General features: G+C 40.1%; 1 protein-coding gene across 1 annotated transcript in view; it reads left to right on the top strand.

Annotated features, from left to right (window-relative positions):
* Positions 1–25,399, top strand: part of PIP4K2A (phosphatidylinositol-5-phosphate 4-kinase type 2 alpha) — a 261,669-nt gene that overhangs the window by 223,812 nt on the left and 12,458 nt on the right. Inside the window, exons 6-7 of the mRNA XM_007936364.2 lie at positions 317–355; positions 19,456–19,569. Coding sequence (XP_007934555.1) covers positions 317–355; positions 19,456–19,569 — 153 coding nt within the window. The remainder of the gene's footprint in view (positions 1–316; positions 356–19,455; positions 19,570–25,399) is intronic.

The following is a 25,399-nucleotide window of genomic DNA, read 5'->3' as shown; positions in this document are numbered from 1 at the left end:
GAGGACACAGTTCAATCCATAACAGGGTCCAAAGTTTGGAAAGTTGATGTTCAAGTGATTGTCAGATTTCCTGATTCCCAGCAAGTAGACAAGAAACAAAGCAAAAACAGCACAGGTGAACATGATAGGGAAAAAGGGTTGGGACAGTAGACCAGGGATGATACCTGGAAAGAGAGGAGCAGCTCACTTGGGATGAGGCTCCAAAGCCAAGTGGGCTAATTCATGTCTGTGCTCTGCCCAGGAATATTACAATATTTTAAACATGGGAACCCTAATGCCTCACGGTGTGAGTTTTTATTATTTCTCTTTGTTTCAGGGCTCAACAGTGGCTAGAGAAGCTAGTGACAAAGAAAAGGTAAGTGATGTGACTTATTCTCATCCCACTGCTGCACAGCATGCTGGAACATCACCTCTCATTTCAATGCTTTCTTATTTGTCTTCCACTCTTGTGATCCTTCCTGTTTCCTCTCATGCTGCCACCCACAGGAAGCACACAATTGAGCTAAAGAGTGTTCTCCTTCATTTCCCTTCCTCAGATTAGTGTCCATACTGCTTTGTTAAATAATGAAATGGTTATTAGTTGTAAGTGTGGTCAGAAGAAGCAACATTTCACAACTAATACTGAACATACTCTTGAAAATACAGCATTTGCAGAGAACTTATGATCCAAACTGACTGGTTACCTCTGTTAACAACTGCCTCCTTTGCCATGAGATCAGAAGAACTGAATGGTACCTGGTTACTATTACTGATCATTTCAATCAAAGATTATTTTATAGAGGAATCCTGATTGAAAGGGGGAAGAATGCAGAACAGAATTTAAAGTTCTCAATGGAATCCAGAGCTTCTGGAGTCACTAAGGCTGGATGAACCCTTGAAACTTTTGCCTTGAGATAATATTTCAACTTTGAACCTGAAACCAAAACTGTACCCCTAAGTCTTCTTTGAAACAAAACACAGTGTATCTTAATAAGTATGTCTGCCTTTCTTGCTCATTTCAAGAATTACCCGTGTGAAATCAAATTGACAACAGCAACATGTAAGATTAGGTGAGAAGCTTAGGGAGTAGTGAGTTTAAGTCAATGGTAGTAAAGTAATTTGGAGAAGGATAGTGAGAATGCTTGTACAACTTGAAGCATATAATCAGTGTCACTGAGTTATACATGTAGAAATTGTTGAAAGAGTATATGAATGGTGCTGAAATGACACATATTTTCACCAGGAAAAAAACCTGACTTACAGCCCAGCACATTCTCCTGAGAGTCAAGAAACCAGGGTCCTAACACCATCAAGAAACCAGGGTCCTAACACCACTTAGCCACTGACTAGCCAGGCAGAACAAGTTTCTTTTCCTCTCTAAGCCCCAAATTTTTCACCTGTAAAATAAGGCTATTGGCTTAGAAGAGCTCCAAATTCCTTTGCAACTATAAAATGATAAGCTATTATTACTGAGTAAGAACGCTTTGATGTCAAGTTGATTCTGACTCATGGTAGTACCACGTGTGTCAGAGTAGAACTGTGCTTCATAGGGTTTTCAATGGCTGGTTTTTCAGAAGTAGATTGATGGGCCTTTCTTCAGTGGTACCTCGGGGTAGACTTGAACATGTAACCTCTTGGTTAGTAGCTGAGCATATTAACCAGTTACACTACCCGGAAACTCCTATTACTGAGTACTTTTCAGTTAAAGAATTAGGGATGAGGAGAGTAGATCTTTACCTCTTCCAGAATTATTGGACTTCAGGTAATATTAGAACCACATTTAATTTCTTATATAAGATCATAGACAAATTCTGCTTTAAATAAGAATTTGGGGAGTAACTTTCTATATTGAAACCTAAACTGACCAAAATTGGTATTTGCTTATTATTTGAAAAGCACATCAGTACTGTCAGTTATCACTGCCCACCACCTTAACCAAAAAAAAAAAAAAAACCAAACTCACTGTCATCAAGTCGTTTTCAACTCACAGTGACCCCCTCCTTGAGTTTACAAGGCAGTATCACCACGGAAGTAGATTGCCCAACCTTCTTTCTGAGGAGTGGCTGGGGGGTTTGAACCGCCAGTCTTCTGGTTAGCAGTCAAACACCTTAGGCACTATGCCACCAGCATTCTTACCCACCACCTTAGGAGGTCTCTTTTCTTGACCAAGACAATTGAAAACTGAGAGGTTTGTCTTTTTCATTATTGTAAATTCTTTAAGGAGTGGTACCATTCATTTTTTATTTGAACTGTTGCTACTTGCCATCGAGTAATTATGACTCCGTGTGTGCAGAGTAGAACTGTTCTTCCTGTTGGTCAAGGCTGTAACCTTTCAGAAGCAGTTTACCAGGGCTGTGTTCTAATGAGGCGCTCTGGGTAGATTCAGACTGCCAACCTTTTCGCTAGCAATCAAACACTTAACCATTTTTACCACCAGGGATTCCTGTTTGAATGTACAGATTTTAAAATCTATGTTTATTTATTCATTCAGAAGTGTTGAGGAATATCCTTATGGTTGCTATCCTAGCTTCAGGGTCTAAAATAATGAACAAGGCAGACATAGTCAGCAGAGGATACAGACATAAACAGGAAATGTCAATACTTTGTGATAGGCTCTTGGATAGGAGATGCTTGAGGTGCTATGATGCACATAGCAAGGGCCCCTGACTCAGACTTGGTGGGGTCAGGAAAAGGCTTCCTGGAGGAGGTGATGTTTGGAGCCCTGCAGGATGAGTAGGAGTTCACTAGATGGAAAAGTAAGAAAGATTAGCATGTGCAAGAGCCTGGATGTCTTAGCTGGAGGGAGTGGTGAGTTGAGGTCACAGAAGTAATCCCAGCCCACTGGGGAGGCTGCAGATTTAATCCAGCTAAGATGATGGCCTGAGTTGGGATGGTGGAAGTAGAGAGGTTTAGAAAGAAGAATCAACAGCATGTGGTGATTGAATGGTGAGCATGTGTTGTCGTGAGAAGGGGAGGAATTAAGAATGACTCCCAGGTTCCTGCTTTGGACTGTTAAGTAGTTGTTGGTTCCACTTACTAAGTTAGAGAACAGTAGCAAGAGCATTTGAAACAAAAGTGTAGCATCAAACAGAAATGTCTGATGGATCTGAGAGGCTCTGGAGGGAATCTCTGCTGCATCAAAGGACTTTGCAATCTTCCTTGGAAGGATGGTCACAGAAGTAAATAATGTGACCTCAGAAGAGTTGATCAAGTAGAAGAGAAGCATATCTGGAAGCAGCCCAGAAGAACATTATCATGTAAGAGGCAGGGGCTAAAGGAAGAGACTCCTCAAAGGATCAGCCAAAGAGGAGATAAGCCAAGAAAAGTATGGATCATTCATTTGGATATTTACTGAACATCTATTACGGTCAAGCATTTTGCCAGGCATTATAAGAAATGCCTTGATGACAGACAATGGTCCTATAAGTTTATGTGAATGATCAGAATCCCCAGGTGTATAGTAGAGCTGACAAGGGGCAAGGTTGTGGTCAGTGCTTGGTCACAGCCAGCTACCCAGAGCGACCGTGTAGTTGATCCTGCGGGCTTGGGACCATAGTCGCAGGGGACATCAAGCTCAATTGGCATAACATACTATACAAAACATTGTTCCACCTCCTACTTTGGTGAGTAGCGATTGGGATCTTAAAAGCTAGCAAGCTGCCATCTAGATGCAATGATGGGTCTCTCCTCGTCAAAAGCAAAGAAGAAAGAAGAAAACCAAAATTAGTAGAAACAATCAGTCCTCACAACTGGTACACCATCCGATCTGCAACCTATACAACTATGAGACCAGAAGAACTAGATGGTGCCCGGCTACTACTGTCATCCACTTGGAAGGGATGTAGGAGATCCTGGATAGAGAGGGAGAACAATGTGGAACAAAACTCAAAATCATTTGGAGGGGGGAAAAAAAGATGGTGGGGACCAGGTTTGCTGGTCCAATAGAGCCTGATGGAACCACTGAGACTATGGCCCCTAGCTACCCTTCAGGTCTGGAATTGAACCCACACCTGTGGTTTCCAGCCAAACAAAGTACAGGCATGTGAGTTAAACATTTACCTCAAGTAGACACACACCCTGAAGAGAACAATCATGGGAGAAAGAAGGGCTGCTTATGCACAGGGAGACAGCTCAGGGGGCAGGAGAGTATGGAGGGATGGACACTGGGAAGAGGTAACTATGGGGAGGAAGTGGGAGGGGAGCTGTTGCATTGGATAAACTGTGGTCAATGACATGAGACAAAGTATATGTGAACTGCTGTATAGAAAGTGAATTTACTCTGTAAATCTTCACCCAAATCACAATAAATAATAATTTAAAAAAATGCCTTGATGAACAAGACAGGCATAGTCCCTGCCATTATGAAATTTGCACTTTCCTACTGTCCCAGAAACTAGAGAAAGAGAATTTTCCCAGTATCAGACACTTCCCCAAGGTCAGGTAGGACAAGGACTGAGAATTATCCATTGTATTTAATAAAAGGAAAGTCAGTGGGCGGCCTTGTCAATGGGGATTGGTGGGAGTAGAAGCTACATTGCAATGGGTTAAGGAGTGAGGAAAACAAAAGGACATGGTGGATCCTTCTTGGATTGTTTCTACTTTCCCTGTGTATTGTTGTTGTTGTTGTTATGTGCCGTCGAGTCAGCCCTGACTCATAGCGACCCCTCCTTGGGTTTCCGAGGCAGTATCACTACGGAAGTAGGATTGCCCAACCTTCCTTCCGAGGAGTGGCTGGTGGGTTTGAACCGCCAGCCTTCTGGTTAGCAGTCAAGTGCCTTAGCCACTATGCTACCAGAGCTCCCTCCCTGTGTATTAGTAAGTATATTTTTACACTTCGATTCCACATATAAATCCCCTGAAGGCACCAGCTTTGGCCAAAAGCAGCAGAAGCAATGGACTTTGGACTTTCATGCTGCTAGTAGTAAACATTTCTGCTAGGTACCAAGGACTTAGGAGCTCTGGTAGCATAGTGGCACTTGACTGCTAACCAGAAGGCTGGCAGTTCAAACCCACCAGTCACTCCTCGGAAGGAAGGTTGGGCAATCCTACTTTGTAGTGATACTGCCTTGGAAACCCAAGGAGGGGTCGCTATGAGTCAGGTCTGACTTGATGGCACATAACACCACCACCACCAAAGACTTAAGTGGATATTTAAGTTTCAGTTCATGAGAAACTCAGAGGTTGAGTACTGTTGGGATTTTCTCGCGGGAGAAAATATCTGGACTGTTTAAAGAGCCACACATACTCTTTCATATCCTAACAAGCTAGCTGTTCTGGTCACCTAGTATTGCTCTGATAAGAAATATACCAAAAATGGGATGGCCTTAACAGGAGTTTATTCTTACAATTTGGAGTCCAAGTTCAAAGTGCCAAGCTCTAGGGGCTGGGTGAAAACCCCTCAGCCTTGGGTTTCAGCTGTTCCTCCAGCTCCCAGCCCACTGAAGCTAGAGGCTTTTCTTCACTCAGACAGCTGCTGGCTGCTGAGGCTGAGAAGCCCAAGGTTGACAAGTAACAAGGCACAGTCCTGATGTTACCAAACCACATGGCAGGTTATTAATTCAAGTCCATTTTAAGTCCTGAAGTCGGCTGAGCATGGCAGGCTGCTGAACAGCGACATGGCTACATACAGGGTCCAAGTGTGCCATAAGCTAGAGACCATTCTCAAAGCTTCTCCTCATATACAGGAAGCAGACCACATACCCAAAGGCAGCTACTCAGCTGCTCGCAGTAGATTCCACCATGGAGTTGATTACCAGTCTCATCATGGGAAATACTATATCCATCTGCCCAGCCACTCAACCAAGCCCAGCCAAGTTGACACACAACCATAACCACCACACCAGCCCAACCTGAATAAGAACTGTGGACATGATGACGGTAGCTATATCACATTGCTCACTATGTCTTTACTTTGTTCCTAAGTCCCTTAAGACTATTGCTAGAAGGAGTCCTCCCCGCTCCATTTTGTTCTCTTCAGATTCAGTCAACAAGGGCTTGTACTACTCTGACAATAATCAATGCCAGAAAAGGTCATTAAGATGACTGGAGTGGTTGCTGCTGAAGCCTAAATCATAAAACACAGACATGTATGACAGAAACCCACAAGTATTTGACTTTCTTAGGTAACTGAACATTCTACTTCTCTACAGCTCTGTCTTTCTCTCCACTGCTGTGCTTATCGGACCACTTTCCAGAAACCTGTGCCTACCTTACCACAAAGAGTTTAGAACCTTTAATTGATGTAGGTTTCTGTGAAAAGACATGAGAATATAGAATTTGTCAGACAGAAAGCAGCTCACTTTCCTGAAGGTTATGCTAGGCTACTTTTATCCTATATCGAGAGTGTGGCCATCATTTCTTAAAACATCTCCCTCGGAGATGAGCTGGTGAAGTTAGAGATGGGAGGGACTGTGAGATCTGAGTCCACCTTCCCCACCTTACAAATGACAGATCAGAGCCAGGAACTTACGTTCTCCATGTGGCATCACACAGTTAATGGCAGAAGTGAAACCTTACCTTTATCTGCCTGGAATCTTTTTTTTTGAAACAATAATTTTGATATGTTTGGAATTATGAAAGTAAATAATAACTGACATTTGTTGAGTGATTACTTAACAGACCGTTCACTAACTTCTCCAAGGTTCCACAGTTCCAAAATGACAGAGCCAGCGTTCTAACCCATGTAGTCCAACTCCAGAGCACACATCTCTTAACCACTGCATAGTATTACCTTCTAAACTGAGAGTTCCTTTTTTAAAAAGACATTATTAAAAATTTATATTAGTCCCATGGATGATGGAAATGAGAAGTTTCACTACATTGACATAATACTATTTGAGAGTTAAATATGGCACTAGAACAGTTTATTCTGAGTAATTTAAAAAGATATATGAGTGTTTGGTTATATACACTGTTGGCAAAATAGTCAATTTATTTTTCCTCCATCTGAGGAGTTAGGGCATTTTTGTAAATATGGTCTTTGTCACTCTGTCCTATGCTATGTAAACGTTAAAATTGTCCACTATTGCCCCAAGAAGAATTCAGTGCTCTCTTGGGAGGTGGGGGTTGTCTTGGAGTTTTAAATAGCCCTTTTTCTAGAAGGAAGAAACTCCAGAAGGCCACCCCTTCACCCCACTTGTGTACTACAAGTGCCTCTGGGAGGCAGCAAGAGAAAATATCTTGAAGAGATGCAATACACAAATAATTAATATTGTAATTGATGACGGAGCGTGTGCCTTGCACTGGCAGTAAATCATCATGTTTCTCTAATCTGGCAGTTTGTTCATGATCCAGAAATGCTGGAGGATAACATTTACTATACCTTTCTAATACATAAAAATCAATAAAACACAGTTATGGAGCAGAGAACCATTTTTAGGTTTTTAAGTTCTAAAAATTTTTTTTGCTTTTCCTTTCCTGCCAATTTTCAGGTTTTCTTGCCATGATCAGTTAAATGTTTCTGACTCTTCAAAAAAGCATGCTGTTCTATGTCTTCACAAATAAATCTATGAATGCTATCAAAACAATCATTGTTATCCCTGGATAGACATCTTTCTAGGTGCCTAAAGATATTTGTTTTGCATAGTTTAGACTCTTACAAATGAAATTACATGATATGGAAGAGTTTTCTCTTCATTGCTATCATACTATAACCATGTGCTCTACAAAATGACTGTCAAGGTGCAAAAGCACCATTTTCCTAAAGAGTCTCCATTGGCTTGGCTTAACTGATAACCTTAATTCTTACTCTTAGTTTTTCTTTCATTTGAGCCTTTATAACCGTTTTAATTTTTATATTTTTTATCTTGTTGATGACAGGTTTCAAGACTGACATTTCAAATATTTAGTGACATAGGTGCAGACAAATCCCATCCCATAGATTTCAGCTTGACACATAATTAGTGTGATTTGCATTAGCATAATAGTCAAGATGAAACTGAAGGAAATAAAGAAGTTATATTTCAACAATAATGGAACCGCTTTAGTGCCAACAAGTATCAGAACATGCATATACAGATGTCTTGAGAGAAAAAAAAAAAAGTGCTCTCCACCCCCCCACCCCCACCATTGTCAAATTCTTACAACTGCTGTGACTTGTTTTATTCTTTAATTCTTTCCTTTTTAATGGAAGGGCATCCTCCATTCATGGCTCCAGCAGTTTCGCCTTCTCTAAATGAGACACAGAAATGCATAGCTCCCTGGTAGTCGATCTTTTCACAGCTGTGCTGCAATTCCAGTGTGACATCAAATTAGTAATTATAGCTGAGCGGACTGCTTTTTACAAATGACAGTCTTCGCATGCTGCCAGCAAGCAAGCTACTCAGCAGGGAATCCGGGAAAGTAAAAGAAAACATAACTGGACTCACTTGATTTCTGGGGGATTTGACCTGACTCTTTAGAAGCCCATGTTCTTGAGAGACAAAGTCCTGGGGATTTACACAAATATGCATTTTGTTCATCGTCCTGCACCGTTCTTCTCAAAACTCATGTCTGGTTTTATTAGGTAAAGTCAAATCTGTATAATGGAGTCATAGGGTCGGTCACATTAAGAAGATTCTTTTTAACATACAACCTTCTCCCTGGAACCCATTTGAAAGAAAACAGCTGCCCTGCAATTGGCATTTATCTAACTATATTGGCAATAATCGTTGTTGACACTTTGATAATGGGCTACAAAAAGCCGCCTTGCCTTGTCGATTCTTAGGCATTGTGAATTGCACCAGCAATTAAATGACTGTCACCATCTCTGACATTTTACCTAGTGCTGACTGAAGGTTCGGGAGAATTAATCACTAATATAAGTACATCTAAAAATGCTCTCCTAAACCAGTTTTCAGCATTTCTTTTGTGATCTTTAAATTGTAACAGATTAAAATTAATTACTACCTCTCTCTGATTGTTCAGGCTGCAGTTAAAGGCAAGGTAAGGAGGATGGGAGGCTCCAGGCATTAAAGCACAGGAGCACAGCAGTGTGTCCTGAGAATCAATCTTTGGTGATCAGTTAAAAAGTGTTTCATTTTCCTCTGTCATTGGATGGTTAAAGGGAGACTGTCAAGTTTTGTAGGCTCTCAATTCAGTGTATGCTTCTGTAAAATTTCTTCTCTCCAACCATGGAAGTAAGTCATTCCCCTTTGCCAGCCAGCATTAGAAATACCTTATCCGACCAACCAAGATGCTATCTTTTTTCCATCACCCTTAACAAAATCTGTGTCCCCAGAGTTTGTAAGGTTAAATTCATTTGAAATTTCACATGGCACATGAAAAAGGGGGGAGCTCCCACTCCCACGCAGTGACTCTTGGGCACATTGACCAGTTTTCCTTCATATGACAGCATTAAAGTCCTTAAACCAATCTGGTTTATGGCGGCATATAAATTTTCAAGCGCCTTGGGTTAATTTTCCTTTCACTGGAATGAACTCAACTCAGTATCACAAGCACCACATATTAACAGTGCTATCAGATAGGGGCCTTTTTTTTCTTTTTTTAAGGTAACAATTCTTAGTCAGTTGGTTCCAAAAAGAGTTGGTATGGCAAGAAAATTTCTAAAATTTAGTATGTGCCTGAGTTATTTTTTTTCTAGAATTTATACCAAGCTACTTCAGGTACATCATCATTAAAATAATAATCTTTACTAGGTTGGTGTTGATCCAAAAACTATAGGATTTAGCAAAGTTCTTGAGTTTTCCAACTTTTTGACACTTCCGAGATTGTCACATCACATACATCCAAAAAAACAGCATCCTCTGATCAGATAGTAACAATCCACTTTGTAGATCAGGCATGCAATTTAACTGTCTCTCACAAAACAGCCTGCAGAAGACAACCAAACTTTGACATCACCACTTAGCGTTAGAGGGAAATTAGGAGCTCTGGTAGCATAGTGCCTAAGGCATCTGACTGCTAACCAGAAGTAACCAGAAGGCTGACAGTTCAAACCCACCAGCCTCTTTTCAGAAGGAAGGTTGGGCAATCTACCGTAGTGATGCTGCCTCGGAAACCCAAGGAGGGGTCACTATGACTCAAATCTGACTCGACAGCAGTGGGTTTTATGTTCACAGGAGTATGACAATTTTACATAAGGAATAAGGGTCATTTTTTTTTTTTTAATATTAGCTTGAGAATTTTAAGGAAAATGACAAACATCTGGGTCTCACTATGCTTAACAATTCTAAATTACAATAGACTTACTGTTTTGTGCTTCTTAATTGCAACAAATATGTTGAAGTATGTTCTTTCACCACATTTACACACAAACAGGTTCAAAATAAAAATTGAAACTTTTCACATCCTGATGCTCGTCACAGCTGTGTACATTTGCGTAGTTTGCTCTGTGAGAATTAAGAGTTTCTTAAATGACCTGCTGGATCATTGTTCACACCATGAAATTATATAGACATTCTGGTTATGTTGTTAATGAACGTTATTATATGTACTTTTTGTGAGAAACACCTGTTATTTTTGCTCCTTCTGTATGAATTTTATGCATTTTCACTAATTTGCCTTTTCATGTACCATATTTGTGGCTTGGGTGTTTTTGAGAAGCAGAACTGATTTTATTATACATCTCCAGCATCTCTTATTACTCCAAAATTGATACCACATACATGTTGTTATTCAACCAAATTATCTTTATCCTGGCTTCAATGTAAGGATTACCTACAATTCTCTCCCTTATAGAAATTCTTCTAGAGTATATGCTTAGCCCCACAGATTGTGATTTTTAGAAAATGTGTTTTTTTTCCCCCGCAAGCCTCGTGAAGGGAGATTTATTCTTTTTTGCAAGTTTATTTCTGGAAAAACAAGTAAATCAGAAACATAAGCAGGCCCTAACGAAAAACAATAATTAGTACATATTTTTTATGTTGTGCATTCCAACTAATGTGTCACAGTAACAGCCCATCAAAGGGACACCAGGCAATAATCTTAGACATTGAGGCTTATGATTAGACTTTTTTTAAATGGGCTGCCATTTGAGCACACTGAACAAAAATTCATTTCTTTTTGAAATCCAAGTCCTTTAATCACTGAGTACTATGATACATGAGAGCTCTGGCAGTGTAGTGCCTAAGGCACTTCACTGTTAACCGGAAGGCTGATGGTTCAAACCCACCAGCCACTCCTCAGAAGGAAAGTTGGACAATCTACTTCCCTAGTGATACCACCTCGGAAACCCAAGAAGAGGTTGATAGGAGTCAGGTCCGACTTGACTGACCGCACACAACTACAACTATGATTACATTTTATCCTTTGCGTTGAAACCTCCTGGTGCTAAAATCCTGTTTGCATTAAAAATTCAAGTATTACGGGTGCATTTCATCTTCCTGTTAAGATTTCCATACAGACTGGGGGGAGGGGCAGGGAACCTGGGCTGGGCTCTGTGTTCCAAAGATTTAGGCCTCATGCATTTTAAATACATGTATTTTTTGTTGTTGTTTTCCTCTTGCTAATAGCGTCAGGAGCTCTGGTAGCGTAGTGCCTAAGGCACTCCACTGTAACCAGAAGGCTGGCAGTTCAAACCCACCAGCCACTCCTCGGAAGGAAGGTTGGGCAATCTACTTCCGTAGTGATACTGCCTCAGAAACCCAAGGAGGGATGGCTATGTGTTGGGTCTGACTTGACGGCGCATAACAACAACAACTTGCTAATAGCAACTTAAAATACAGTTGACTCTTTGTGCATAATTTAATTGAAGTGTAGAATAGTAATAAATGATTATTTTAGTTGGAATTCTGAAAATTTCAAGATGTATTTTTGACTATAGATATAGATGTAAAATACAGTAAAACCTGCAAAAGCTGAAACCTTTCTAAGGCAGGAATCTGTCAGAGAAGGAAAACTCAGATATTTTCCACTAATAGAAAAAAATGGTGAGACAGTCTGTTCCCTGTTAAAGGCAGAAGACTTTTAAGACCCAGGAAAACAAGGCAGGCTCCTGGAGTTCTGTATCTCAGTGGTTTGACTGTATATGTGATTTAAGAGGGTGGGAGCGGGGAGACAAAAAAACTTTTTATGAGTCATCTAAAAGATAACGTTGTGTGCCATCGAGTCGAACTCCACTCATAGCGACCCCTCCTTGGGTTGCCGAGGCAGTATCATTACGGAAGTAGATTGCCCAGTCTTCCTTCGGAGGATTAGCCTCAAAAACCTGTGGGGCGGTTCTTTTCTCTCCTATAGGGTTGCTATGAATCAGAATTGACTCAGGGGCAGTGGGTTTGTCCGGGAGGAGGGAGGGAACTTTTTGGCTTTCTTTTCAGAGAATCTGCAAATGTTTTTAGTCATTTGGAATTTTTATATGTAACAATGCTAACTAAGTAACAAGTGTTACATTTCAATGCCTTATTTTTTACTCTCCTTGCACCAAGTCTAATGGAAAGCAAGCAGAGTCTGTGTTTCCTTTATCCTTCGGGAGTCCATAATTTCTCTCTGGTGCCTCCTCTTGCTGGTCTTTGTCTACTAAGCTGTCCACAGAGGCATATTCTCATTTCTAAAACTGAGAGTTCTAAAGCTTTTAGTGGGTAGTTCTGAATATTTTGTTTCTCCTTTTTAGTCTCAAACTCCTGACTGTATCTCTCCTTGGAGATTATTTATATCTAGTATCAAATCCTAGGTAGCATAGTGGCTAAGACACTTGCCTGCTAACCAGGCGGCTGGCGGTTCAAACCCACCAGCCACTCCTCGGAAGGAAGGTTGGGCAATCCTACTTCCGTAGTGATACTGCCTCGGAAACCCAAGGGGGGGTCGCTATGAGTCGGGGCCGACTCGACGGCACACAACAACAACAACATCAAATCCTAGGGAATGGTAAGTAATTATTTGTATTCAGAAGCTTTTTTACAGTTTCAGATTATCCACGTGTTGGTTATCTTCAGCATCTGAATCAGTTGAGTACATGTCTAGAATCATATCTACATTCATTTGTGCTTTTAGGTACACAAACTTCTTTTTTTTTTTTTTACCATGACCAGTATTGCATAGTATGTTTCTTACGATTGAAGAATATAGGCTTGCTGAGGGACAGCCTGTATGATACTATGCTTTAAAATAAACCAGAAACGTTTCACCCAAAAATGTACTTACAGAAAGGGGAAAAAAGGTTTTTGCTGAATTGGTTTTCTTTCTGCTGCTCAGCAAGTCAGATGTTCCCGATGAGTTTACAATTCACTGGTACTTGGTTATGTTTTCTGGCCACTGAGATTTCAGTTAGTGAATTTTTGCTTCAGGTCAGCAAAATAGCATTCACTAAATGACCCACTATTTTAACATTTTCACTGAGAAAAAGAACTAACCCATGGAAAATTAAAGTAATACAAAAGTCAGCAATTTGCCTTTGGCCATATATATATTATTATTAAATTTTGGGAGCTCTGGTAGCATAGTGGCTAAGACACTTGCCTGCTAACCAGACGGCTGGCGATTCAAACCCACCAGGCACTCCTCGGGAGGAAGGTTGGGCAATCCTACTTCCGTAGTGATACTGCCTCGGAAACCCAAGGAGGGGTCGCTATGAGTCGGGTTTGACTCGACGGCACATAACAACAACAACAACATTAAATTTTAGTCAGTATTACTAAATATCAAGTTTTATGTGCTTTATTATCCCCAAGAAGTTAGCTTACCCAATTTTATAATCATACAGCCACATTTTGTTCTTATTTACATTTCAAATTAAAAAAAAAAAATTATTTTCAGTAAGGTGTTCCCACCAGGGATAGCTTTTATGGGTGATCGCAGAGGCAGCCTGTGGACTTAGAACCACCAAGGCAGGAACATGAGGGCCTCTGGCCAATGTCACCTTCAATGTATCTCATACACCATCTCTGTTCCCCACATGGCTGATGCAGTGAAATGACATTTGTGCATGCTAGGTTTATGTGCAGTAAACAAGGAAAGTGTCTTCAAAATAGGAAGGCAATAGGTGGGGACTCCATGTGAGACTAACAAGAGTAAAAGGGATAAATTTTAAACATGGTTTAGTTTCCAGATATCCTAAGTTTAAAGACGGTATTTCTTTAAAAGAAGAAGAAGAAGAAGGGAAACAAACTAATACATAGTGAGTTCTTATGGGCCAAGCACTGTGGTGTTTTTATCATTTAATTCACACAGTAAACCTATTACCCATTGTCAATGAGTCAGTTCCAGCTAATGGTGACCCCGTGTGTTACAGAGGAGAGCTGTACTCCACAGGGTTTTCTTGGTTATAATTTTTATGAAAGCAGACTGTCGGGTCTTCCATGGTGTTGCTGGGAGGGTTCAGTTGCTAACCTTTAGGTCAGCAGCATTTAGTTTAGCAAATTGCTTGTACCATATTAACGTCCCGTAACTGTGATATGGAAACTGAGGTTTGGGCAGGTAAAGCATCTAGTCCACGACATCACAGCTAGTAGTGAAATATTAAATATGCCTATATATATGGCGGTTCAAACCCACCAGCCACTTCTCCGGAAGGAAGGTTGGGCAATCCTACTTCCGTAGTGATACTGCCTTGGAAACCCAAGGAGGGGTCGCTATGAGTTGGGGCCGACTCAACGGCACATAACAACAACAACAACATATATATATATATATATATTTATATTTTTTATAAAGGGTTTGTTTTAAATTCATTATGATGAGGATTTCTCTGGATACATGAGCCTGACTTGAGACCATGACAGACAAAGCAGCACTTGTATATAATCCCTGCGTGGCAGGCAGGCACTGTGCGTGAGCTCGTGTAGCTCTCAGAGTAACCCATGGATTGCTAATCCCCCTTGAAAGTGGAGGAAACCAAGCCACAGAGAGGTTAAGTAAGTTGCCCAGAGTCACATAGCTAATGATTGGAGGAGCTAAAATGTAATCCAGACAGCTGTGCTCATAAGCACATGCTTTAATCCAGCTCCCAAGGGGAAACCTGGGCCATTCTGCTTAGACCTGGGGTCCAGCCTTACCCAGCGTCCAAGTGTAAAGGCACTCGTCCTGCTGATTTCCAGTTTACATAAACAACAGAAGCAGGATGCCTGGGCTGCAGGGGGAACAGTGTCACTCCGCTTGTGCCTTTAGTTGTGTGTGTTCAGTTCCACTTTATAGAGGTAAATGCTATTTTGAGTCCACTCCACCCCAGCAGAATTATCTCACGAGAAAGATAAAATGGTCTGGCCTTGTGCTGGACTGATGGTGACTTTGGTTGTACCCTGGGGTGCTGCAGCTGGCCAGGGCCTTTGAGCAGCTCCTGAAGATCCCCTAAACCCCTAGGCAGAAGCTCAGGCCTGGCCCAGGGCAGGGCTGTCTGGCAGAGGATGGCATGGGGAAGACAAGTTCCCTCCATCAAAAATGGCAAAGAGAACTTAAGTTAGAACAAATAAAGACTTGGCCTACTATACTTCAGAAAGGTTGTTGAGTGCTGGCCGCAAACAGGCCTCATAGTTCACACTTGAGAAACTTTCCTAAACCTAGTGTCTTAGTCCTGGTGGTTTCCTCCACCCTCTGGCTATTTCTGCATTGAACTAGAAAGGTTGAAAAATCCCAGAGTAGTGAGGCACCCCATCAGTTTTTCAACGGCTCTGATCTTTCAGAAGCAAATTGCTGGGCCTTTTTTCTCAGGTGGTATTGGGTGGACTTGAACCCCCAACCTTTCAGTTAGTAGCAGAGTGCTTAACCCTTTGTGCCACCCAGGGACTCCACAGAAAGAGTCTTAAAAGTACCCGTAAGAAACCAGACCCCGTGACTAAAACATTTTGTTTTGGAGAACTCTTTTAAGTGCAAATAAAGGGTAGAATCAGTTGCTATGTTAAGATATCACTGCCCACAATTATTTCTGTGCTGCTTTGGAGACATCACCGTTGTGGCACTTTCACACAGAGTTCCTTCAAGTTCACTAATTGATAGTATAACGTTGTTGTTATGTGCCATCGAGTCAGCCCCGACTCATAGCGACCCCTCCTTGGGTTTCCAAGGCAGTATCACTACGGAAGTAGATTGCCCCATCTTCCTTCCAAGGAGCGGCTGGTGGGTTTGAACCACCAGCCTTCTGGTTAGCAGTCAAGCGCCTTAGGCACTATGCTACCAGAGCTCCCTGATAGTATAATTGTTTTCTGCATTTTATTGAAAAGTCTTTTTAACTTAAATTATCTGCTCATCAGCAGAGGGATCCACTACCTGTCTGCCACTTTGTCATGGTAGCTTGCATGTAGCTGTGATGGTGGAAGCCATGCCACTGGTATTTCAAATATCATCAGGGTCACCCATGGTGGACAGGATTCAGCAGAGTTTCCAGACTAAGACAGACTAGGGAGGAAGAAAGACCTGAAGATCTACTTCTGGAAATTAGCCAGTTAAAACTCTTTGGATCACAACAGAATATTCTGATACAATGTTAATAGATGAGCCCCCTAGCTTAGAAGAACTCAGAATGCACGGTGCCTGTAACAGTGGACTCCCAATATTCATAAATGTGGTACAGGACCCAGCAACATTTCCCTATGTCACACATGGGGTCACCATGAGTCAGAGCCAACTCAATAGCAACTAACAGCAACGTTAGAGGGATATATTGAAATTAAAAAAACTAGTCAATTGGGTTTTCTCGAGGGTTAGTCATTGTCAGTTGATTTAATCTTTACCATCTAGTTATTAACTAGAAAGGGCAGTTTAATCAAAGTTATTTTTTTTTTTCAATATTCTGTAATATAGTCTCTCTCAACCTATAATACTGGTTTTAAATCCATACAATGACTGTAATTTGCTGGATCCTCAAGATGATGGTGATAATGATCACTCACTGTTCTAAATGCAGCACACACATTTTCTGTTGAAATGTTAGAGCAACTCTGTAATAGTAGTGATTAGGAGTCAGGCTGCCTGGGCTCACATCTCAGCTCACCATTTACCAGACTGTCTTTAAACTCAGTTTTCCTTTTCTGTAAAATGAAGATAAGAATGGTAGTTAAGGTTGTTGAGAAAAGTAGAGGAGATGCTGCAGGTAAGGGGCTGATTCAGCACGTTGTGTAAAGCTGCTACTGCTGCTATATTCCCATTCTATACATACAGCAACGGTCTGCAGAGGTCCACAAGCTGGTCCTTTGTCCCTGGTGAGTAAGGAGTGGAACCAGGATTGGAACCTAAAACACTGATGGTCCTGAACACGCTTCCATACAACAAACATTTGGGAGGTGGCTATTTGTAGACCACCGTTGGATTCCTATCTAGCAGCTGCCACACTAAGGATCTGCCTTTGCCTCTTGATCCTTTCAATAAGCCCTTAAGTCTTTTAACCAATCTGGTTGCCCTTTTTTGAACTTGATCCAATCTAAATATGTCCCAAGTGCCTGTGAAATTCACAAGTAAGCTTAGTAATATAGTACAGGGTGTCCAGAGTTTTATGAGGTAGGATTATACTTTCCCTGTCACATGAGGTAATTCTGCTAGGGTGAACCTAAAATGTCATTCATCTTCATTAATGTGACTTGTATTACAAACACATATCTAATGTGTGATTTACTGCCTTGTCTGTAGGCCATCATCACTGCTTTCAGGTTTCTCTTACACAAAAAACAAAAAATCCCTCTCCCCTTCTCTCTTACACGTATAAAATGAGTTCTAGAGTTGACACAGATATCTTAATCCTTAACACCTCCCCCTTACACACACTCATCCCCAAAACATACAAGTGCCCAAGTTGTCTACTAAGAATTGCAACCCTTCTCCATCTTGTCTGTAGACCTGGCTTCAACGCTTTCTTGTCAGTGGCTCTCTGTTTTGTATTTTGGGCAGTGCTTATATTTGTATTGCTCTCTGAATGAGTTCTGTTAAACTTTACAACCCTCCATTTCCTTCACCGTGAAACTTCCTCAAGTTGACAGTTCTAGTGAAATTAAGAGGACCCCTCATTGTCTAGTGTAATTGACTCAAACATTTAACACCAACACTGAACATTAATATATTCTCTGCTTTCAGTTGGTTGTTTTTTTTAAAACATTTATTACATTATTTTTAAATTATCAATAACAGATTTGAAGAGTGAATTTATCAGGCTCATCCTTAATTTTGTGAAGAATGGTGTTGTATTTTTATTTCTTGTAAGACTTAATATGAAAGTGTTTGAAAGTAGGTAGTCAGTCTCTGTACATCTCTTACTGCCTAATTGTTACCAACTTGCGTGTCTCCCTTCTGTACTAGATTATAAAGTCCTTTAGAATAGAGACTTCACTTAATAATTCACAAACTGCTTATTTAATTGAATTTTTGGATTTCTGAGCTTTACTGTATCTACTTTGTAAGGATAATTATTTGGCAGTAGTTTTTATCAAACTCAAAATTGCAAAGCTGTTCATATTTTCTCCTCTAAACAAAGTTAGTAGTCAACGCAACTAATTTGGAATTGTATAATACATGTATATTTATATGTGTACATAGGTCACTGTTAATATATTTACATACATATGTATGTTTCGTAAAATTGGGGAACGGTGAGCAGTTTAGTAAATTTTCTTTTTATCACTTTTAATAAGGGGTGGTGGTGTGTTGACCAGGAAGGAGAATTGTTTCTCTCCTTAGATTATTGTTTTCATTTGGTTCCACTTATATAAAAGGGAACCATTCAGAGATTCTTTGGTATGCCAAGAAAGGCAGTAGATAGATAATATTGGATTCCTGTCAACTGGAAAAAATGAACTATGTGTAGTTGGAAGAAAGGAAGGGGTTTTGGTTGGTTTTGAACTCTCAAGATGCAAGTTGTATCATTTTAAGAAGAGTAACTCACACAACTTTTAAAATTATTTGCCTACGTATCATATGCCACGGTGCCATGACTTTTTTTTTTTTTTTGGACGGTTGCCCATTACTTTGCATTGATCAGTAGAAATGCAGTTTACTTGCTAGCTCAATCTCTTATTTGTAATTTTCATAGTACTATGTTTTATGTTCAGAGAAAGCACTGTTCTTTGACCTTGTCCAAAGGAAAATAGACCTTCCTTCTTGGTGGAGCATGTTAACACGACGACTTGGCAGGGTAGATAGCTAACCTCTGGCTGCATGTTCTCCTGAATCAGAAACTAGATATAATGATTATGGGCTTTTCTAAGACAAGATAATATGTTATTTGTAATATGAACCAAGCAAAGGCCACTCTTTAGAACTGGATTGATACCAGGAAGAAAATTGAGAGTTCCTGACAGTATTCCAAAAATACATATTCTATACTTAGAAAACTGCTTGTAAGAAAGTGAATGTAGAAGAAAGTGTCAAGTTCATGCATATGAAAAATAAAAAATGTGTTACAAAAGTCTCAAAATATGGAGTATGTCTAACCCTAGTGGGAATGCTTCCAGTGGTCATAGCTCACTAGTGCCCCCTTGCGGTATTCAAACCACCTCACATTCCATTGCCTTGGGTACAACCCCTAACCAGAAGAGGACAAACTTAATTTGCAGGGTTGGAAGGCATGTTTTTTTTTAGCTTTTATTCAAGCTTCTTTCTTACTCTCTTTCTCATTTGTTTTAGGCCAAAGAACTGCCAACTTTAAAGGATAATGATTTCATTAATGAGGGCCAAAAGATTTATATTGATGACAACAACAAAAAAGTATTCCTGGAAAAATTGAAAAAGGATGTTGAGGTAAGAAAAGTCAATGAAAAGGACAGCTCAAGTGTTGTATACATATCAACACTGCTGGGTTTTAGAAGCTTTCTAAAACCATCTATTTAAATCTGTAAGTAAAGCAAAAATATATGTTGAACATTATAAAAATCAGATACAAATGGGTATATCTCACATTATATGATCAACTTAAAAAAAGAAGTATACTGATTCAGCCACTCTCTCTTTTAGATAAACAAAAGAAAGCACCTTCCATCTTCTGATAGTCACCTCCCCCTCAGGCTCCCATACTCTTTGTCAGTGGGAATGACCTGTGAATAGTTAAAAGCCCAGTAAGACTCCCCTGCCCAGAGAAATGGCACAGGGTTAGGGGTGGGCAGAGTATTGAATTCTGTCACATAGCACAGTATTTCAAAGAAAAAATATTTAGTCATGTTTGAGTTTTGGATACTCCTCCTTCTAAACCACATCTCAAGGAACCCCGGCAGGGCAAATAGTTAAGCACTCAGCTGCTAACTGAAAAGGGTGGCTCAAACCCATCAGGTACTCTATGGGAGAAAGATGTGGCCTTGGAAAAACCCTGTGGGACAGTTCTGCTCCATCCTATAAGGAGGTCACTATGAGCCAGAATTGACTCAATGGCAGCAGGCTTGGGGGTTTTTTGGGGTTTTTTTTTGAAACCACAGCTTAGTGTTGGTAAACACAGCCTCAGTAGCTTAATGCTTTCAGTATTTCCACCAGCTGCTATGAATAGTGTCCTTAGATCCAGCCAGCCAGCCAGCGTCCAACTTACCATGAGAGAGCTACTCAAAAACGGTTTTGAACACTTGTGGGCAGTGGATAAAATAATACATTGAAATAAGCTTTTAGTCTATAATGAAGTTTTCTTTTTAAGCATTGTTTTGCTTATGAATAAAAAAAAACATACCTTTTCCTGACATTTTGTTTATTGTCATAAAGGTATTGCACCTTTCCCATTGTACTTCCTTATTTCTTCTTTTAGAAATAAATAGAAAAATAAATAATTTCGAAATAGATTCAGGAAAGAAGTTATTCGAATTTGTTGAATTACAAGGCAGTGCGGTGAGAATGCTAATTTAGGTAAATACTACACTGAGTTTTTCTTGGTTGTTACTTTTACTCATAGGTGTGTGTGTGTTTAAACTTTGAAATACCGTTCCCCTAATACCAGTAGCAGTAGATATGCTACTTAGAGGCTTTGTGGAAAGATGTTTCCATGTCATTAAACAAAAACAATTGAAACGACTTGAGCCAAAGATTGAGTATCATACATTAGATTGTACTTTCCATGAAGGCAGAGCAGCATTATAACCTCCTTTTCATTCTTATGACAGCTCATTCATTGCAAGATACTCAGACTGACCAAGTTAGTTCATAATTATTTTTAGATCATAAATTTAAAAATACATTATTTTAACATCCATGGTATACATGCTTAGATTAGAATCTTAATATTGGTTATTTGTGAAGATGCAACTGTCCACTTAAAAAATTTAAAAGATACATTCAACTGTCTACTTTATCATGTAACATAATTTCTTCAGGCTTTCATTAATGATCATTTATTTTTCCTCACTTGTCAGTAATTATTATTAAAACACATATTGGTTTAAGCATTTCTTCTTGCTTTGGGGCCAATTTAATCTGATAACCAAGTACCATAGGTAAACATACTCTCTTGGGTTTTTATTGATTAATCAGCAAATCTTTGATCTGAGAATATTATTTTAGCAATTATAGTGAATAGCCCTTAGCGTTATCAGTGACTTGCCAAAAAATTGTTTTCATCTTTTTCTCTGTTGGCCATATATCACTATGATATTTAGACCTCCAGGAATAATGTAATTCAAGCAGTTCAAATTTACAGTTGAATTACCTAAGGATCCTCTTAGCTCTTTTGTTGTCTCTAATAATGTCGTTGATTAGAGGATTTGGACAGTTTAATCCCATAACATGGCTCTCACATTTAGCTGTTTTGTTGAAATGGAGGCAGGGCAATAAAGCATTCTTTCATTAAGAAATATTCTCAATGGCTGATAACAGTGTCTTAGTTTTTAAATTCATGAAGAAGCATCATTAAATTTTTAAGCAGGTAATTATGGTGAAGTAGCTTGACATCTGATCTTGATAATGAGGCTAGGATTTAATCTAGTTTGCTTTTTTTTTTTTTTTTTCCCCATCAATTCCATGTTTTCTCATTTAGCTGACTGGCTTAACTGTTGGAGTTTGAGTATAGGGTGTTTTTATGTTTTGTTTTTCCCCCAGGGTGTTTTTTATTATTATTCTTTTCATTTATTTATTTATTTTTTAACCTAATGCTTAAAGTAGAAGGTCTGAGTTTATTGTGGCACAATATATGGTCAGTTTTTGTAGGGAAAAGAAAAGAATTGTCATCTGAGAATCTAGCTACGTTTTTCTACAATTGAAATCTGTTTCTAGTATTATTAGGCCATGTAAGGTACATTAGTTCAGATAGCTTTGTATATAACTAAACATATATGAATGCTTTTCTCCGAATAAGTGTTCTATGGAGAGTGGAAATCAGTTTTGCCTTCTGACCTGCCTATTGTTAACCCTGATTATGACCCTGGGGAGTCAGTGCTGATCTCTCCTCTCATTGGCTCACACTGAGAAGCAAATGTCACACAGTGCAAAACCATGCTCCTCCTGTGGAGTCCAAGAGCACCTCTCACAGAGCATCTGAACTTACTAATGATTATGGTTCCACAGCCATAGACATGAGGTACAGGGGGGATGGCAGCCAACATTTATGGAGCAGACAGAGCCTAAGGCCTGCACATACACATCTTATCTCTCTTCATCCTTAAAACAACTCCAGTGAGGACCAAACCCATTGCTATTGAGTCGATTTTGACTCATAGTGATCCTATGGGACAAAGTAGAACCGCCCCATAGGGTTTCCAAGGCTGTAAATTTTTATGGAAGCAGACTGCCACATACTTCTCTACTAGGACAGCTGGTGGGTTCAGACTGCCAACAGTGATGGGTCACTCCATCAGCAAAGCTTGTACTCTTAACCACTGTATTAAACTTGGTCTAAAGCAGTAGAGCTGCTTTAATCACTGTGCCAACCAGGGTTCCTCTATTGAGGCCAGGTACTGTTATTATCTCAGTTTGATGGATAAGAAACTGAGACCAAAGATGCTAAGTAATTTGCCCAAAGACGCGTGACTGGTAAATTCAAACTGGGATTTGAGGTAGTCAGAGGCCACACTTAATTGCTCTGATATAAAAGGAAAATTTTAAATATTTCTGAGAGCACACTTGACCCTTTGTTTTCTGATAAATACTCCAAGGGAGGATTGTTGTGATTATTGACAGATAGTGAAATTTAACTGTTAAATAGGCTGATTGGGATTTTAATTCTGTATCACACATGTGTTGGAAGTGGCAGTTCACTGGAACAAATGTGTTAGCAAAATAAGTGAACAAAAAAAGTTAATGTAAATCTCTTCCAAAGGATAGTTTATTAACTGCTCCTTTGCCATATAGTTCCAGAAAAGTTTGTACCAGGGCTGGTAAAGATTTTGAGGAAGATACTAGCTCAAAGATTTGACCTAGTAAGGAATTCATTAGTAAAGAGTCAGATTAGGTGGGGCATTCTAAGGGAAAAAGTAGCAGATCAAATGTCTGTCAGGTAATTGTTAAGTTGGAGGGAAAGTAAAGTTTTTTAAAGCAGGGGGCCTGAAGATTATAAAGATTTTTAAATCTTCAATCTTTGGAATCTATGAACTTAAAAAAAAATACACTTGAGTAGATATTTAAAGGTATAGACAGAAATATTAAGTCCCTAACATCAGCCTAAGGCAAAACCCCACAGTGGGCCCTTGTTCCCTTTCTCTCATCTTCTCTCTCAAACTCTAAGTTTCTGGTCTGCAGTCATTTCATGATACCCAATAGGAATTTTCCCTAACAAGAATCTCCAATTTACTGCCACATTTTGTTTCCTTCTGCTTCAGAAGAGATTTAAAACAAAGTTTATAACAGGCTTTTCCACATGCTCCTTCCCTTCACCTTCCTGACTTGAACCCAGGTTTAAATCTGCATACTTGGTGAAAAAAGGGAATTCTACCATAATAACAACAACACTGATGATTATAATAGCAGTTCCATTGTCACATGCAAGGCACTGTGTTCATTGTCTCAGAGATGGTATACCCTTTAATCCTGTCCACACCCATGAGTGGCACTGTCCCATTTTGGTTAGAATAACTCAAGCTCAGAGAAATGGACTAATTGTCAAGTTACAGAGCTAGTAAATGATAAATGTAAGATCTAATCTCCCATCTGACTCCAAAACCTACCTTCCCCCCACCCCCTGCCATATCTGATACTTTAATTAAAGAATAATAAATGGGCCACTCCATTAGGAAAGCCTGTACTCTTAACCGCTGTATTAAACTTGGTGTTTTCCATTTCTGTACCATAGTCTCATAGATTGGAAAGCAGGTATAATACCCAATTGGGACTGAAATTGGTTCCTTCCATTTTCTTCCGTAACGTCAGAACAGCTTCTTACCTAGAGATGCATTTTTCATTTCATTATGGTTTACTGAGTAGCACTGAAAACTGACTACACTTGCATTCATTAGGTTCAAGCATTTCCTTACTGAAAGCAGAGCCTTGGCAGTGGTCAGACCACAGGCCTGCAGGCCCAGGAAATGAGCTCCTAGCCTGCCCCACATTTGTGAGCAGCACAGCTGGGTGGGGAAGACTTGGCTTGGGAAGCTGCCATGGTGTATAGCCCAGTCCCATTGCCATCCTTCCCTTCCTGACCTTTGGCAAGTTAATTACAGGCAGCCCCTTCCTCTTGTACATAAAGCACACTTGAAAGTTTATTTGACAGTCAAACAGCTGAAGGTCAAACAGTAGACCTACGTGTTAAAAGAGATTTTGTTCTGGAGAGTGCAGGTATATTGTAAATGGCCTCATTATGCTTCCCAGAGTTGTTGCTGCTTGCAGTCTCAAGCAGAGCTTTTGTTGTTGCTTTGTTCTTTATGTTTATTTTATTTTGGTGGTTATTTATTGGAAATAGGAAGCCAGAGGGAATTGGGAACTGCTAAAGAGGAACTGAGGAAGAAGAAACAGGCATCCCATTCATTCCTTCAACAAACACGGAGTGCTTACCATGAGCTCAGAGTCCCTAGGTGATGTGAACAGTTAACACCCTCAGTTACTAACCTGGACGTTTGAGCCCACTCAGAGGCACCTCAGAAGAAAGGCCTGACAGTTTATTTCTGAAAGTCAGCATTGGCAACTCTGTGGAGCACAGTTCTACTCTGACACCAGAGTTGTCATGTGTCAGAGTCAAGTCCACAGCAGCTGGAGCTGGTACCATGAGCCCATCACTTGCTGGGAGTTAGGAATGTCGTGAGAGCAAAAGTGAACAGAATTCATGCCCTCATGGTGCTTCTGTGTTTGGGGAAGACAGATATTACTCAAATAATCAAACAAAATGAATATGCAGCTAAGCCAAGGACTACTGAGGAGAAATATGTAATGTTCTCAATACCCACAAACTAGGGACGTGCCCTGGTCAAGAAGTAAGGAAAAGGTTCCCTGAGCAAAAGCCCCAAGAGCTGAGGTCTAATGGCTGAGAAGAGGTAACGTGGACCAGAGAGAAGGGTGGTGGTGGTGTTGTTGTTAAGTGCCGTTGAGTCGTTTCCGACTCATAGCGACCCCATGCACAGCAGAACGAAACACTGCCCAATCCCGCACCAGCCCCACAATCCCTGCTATACTTGAGCCCATCATCGCAGCCACCGTATCAATCCATCTCGTTGAAGGCCTCCCCCTCTTTCGTCGA

This window comes from Orycteropus afer, unplaced genomic scaffold (assembly GCF_000298275.1).
Source record: "Orycteropus afer afer isolate SDZICR_OR568_19922 unplaced genomic scaffold, OryAfe1.0 scaffold00035, whole genome shotgun sequence".
Taxonomy (NCBI): domain Eukaryota; kingdom Metazoa; phylum Chordata; class Mammalia; order Tubulidentata; family Orycteropodidae; genus Orycteropus; species Orycteropus afer.
The sequence above is the reverse complement of the archived record's forward strand: the minus strand, read 5'-3'. Positions and strand labels throughout refer to the sequence as shown.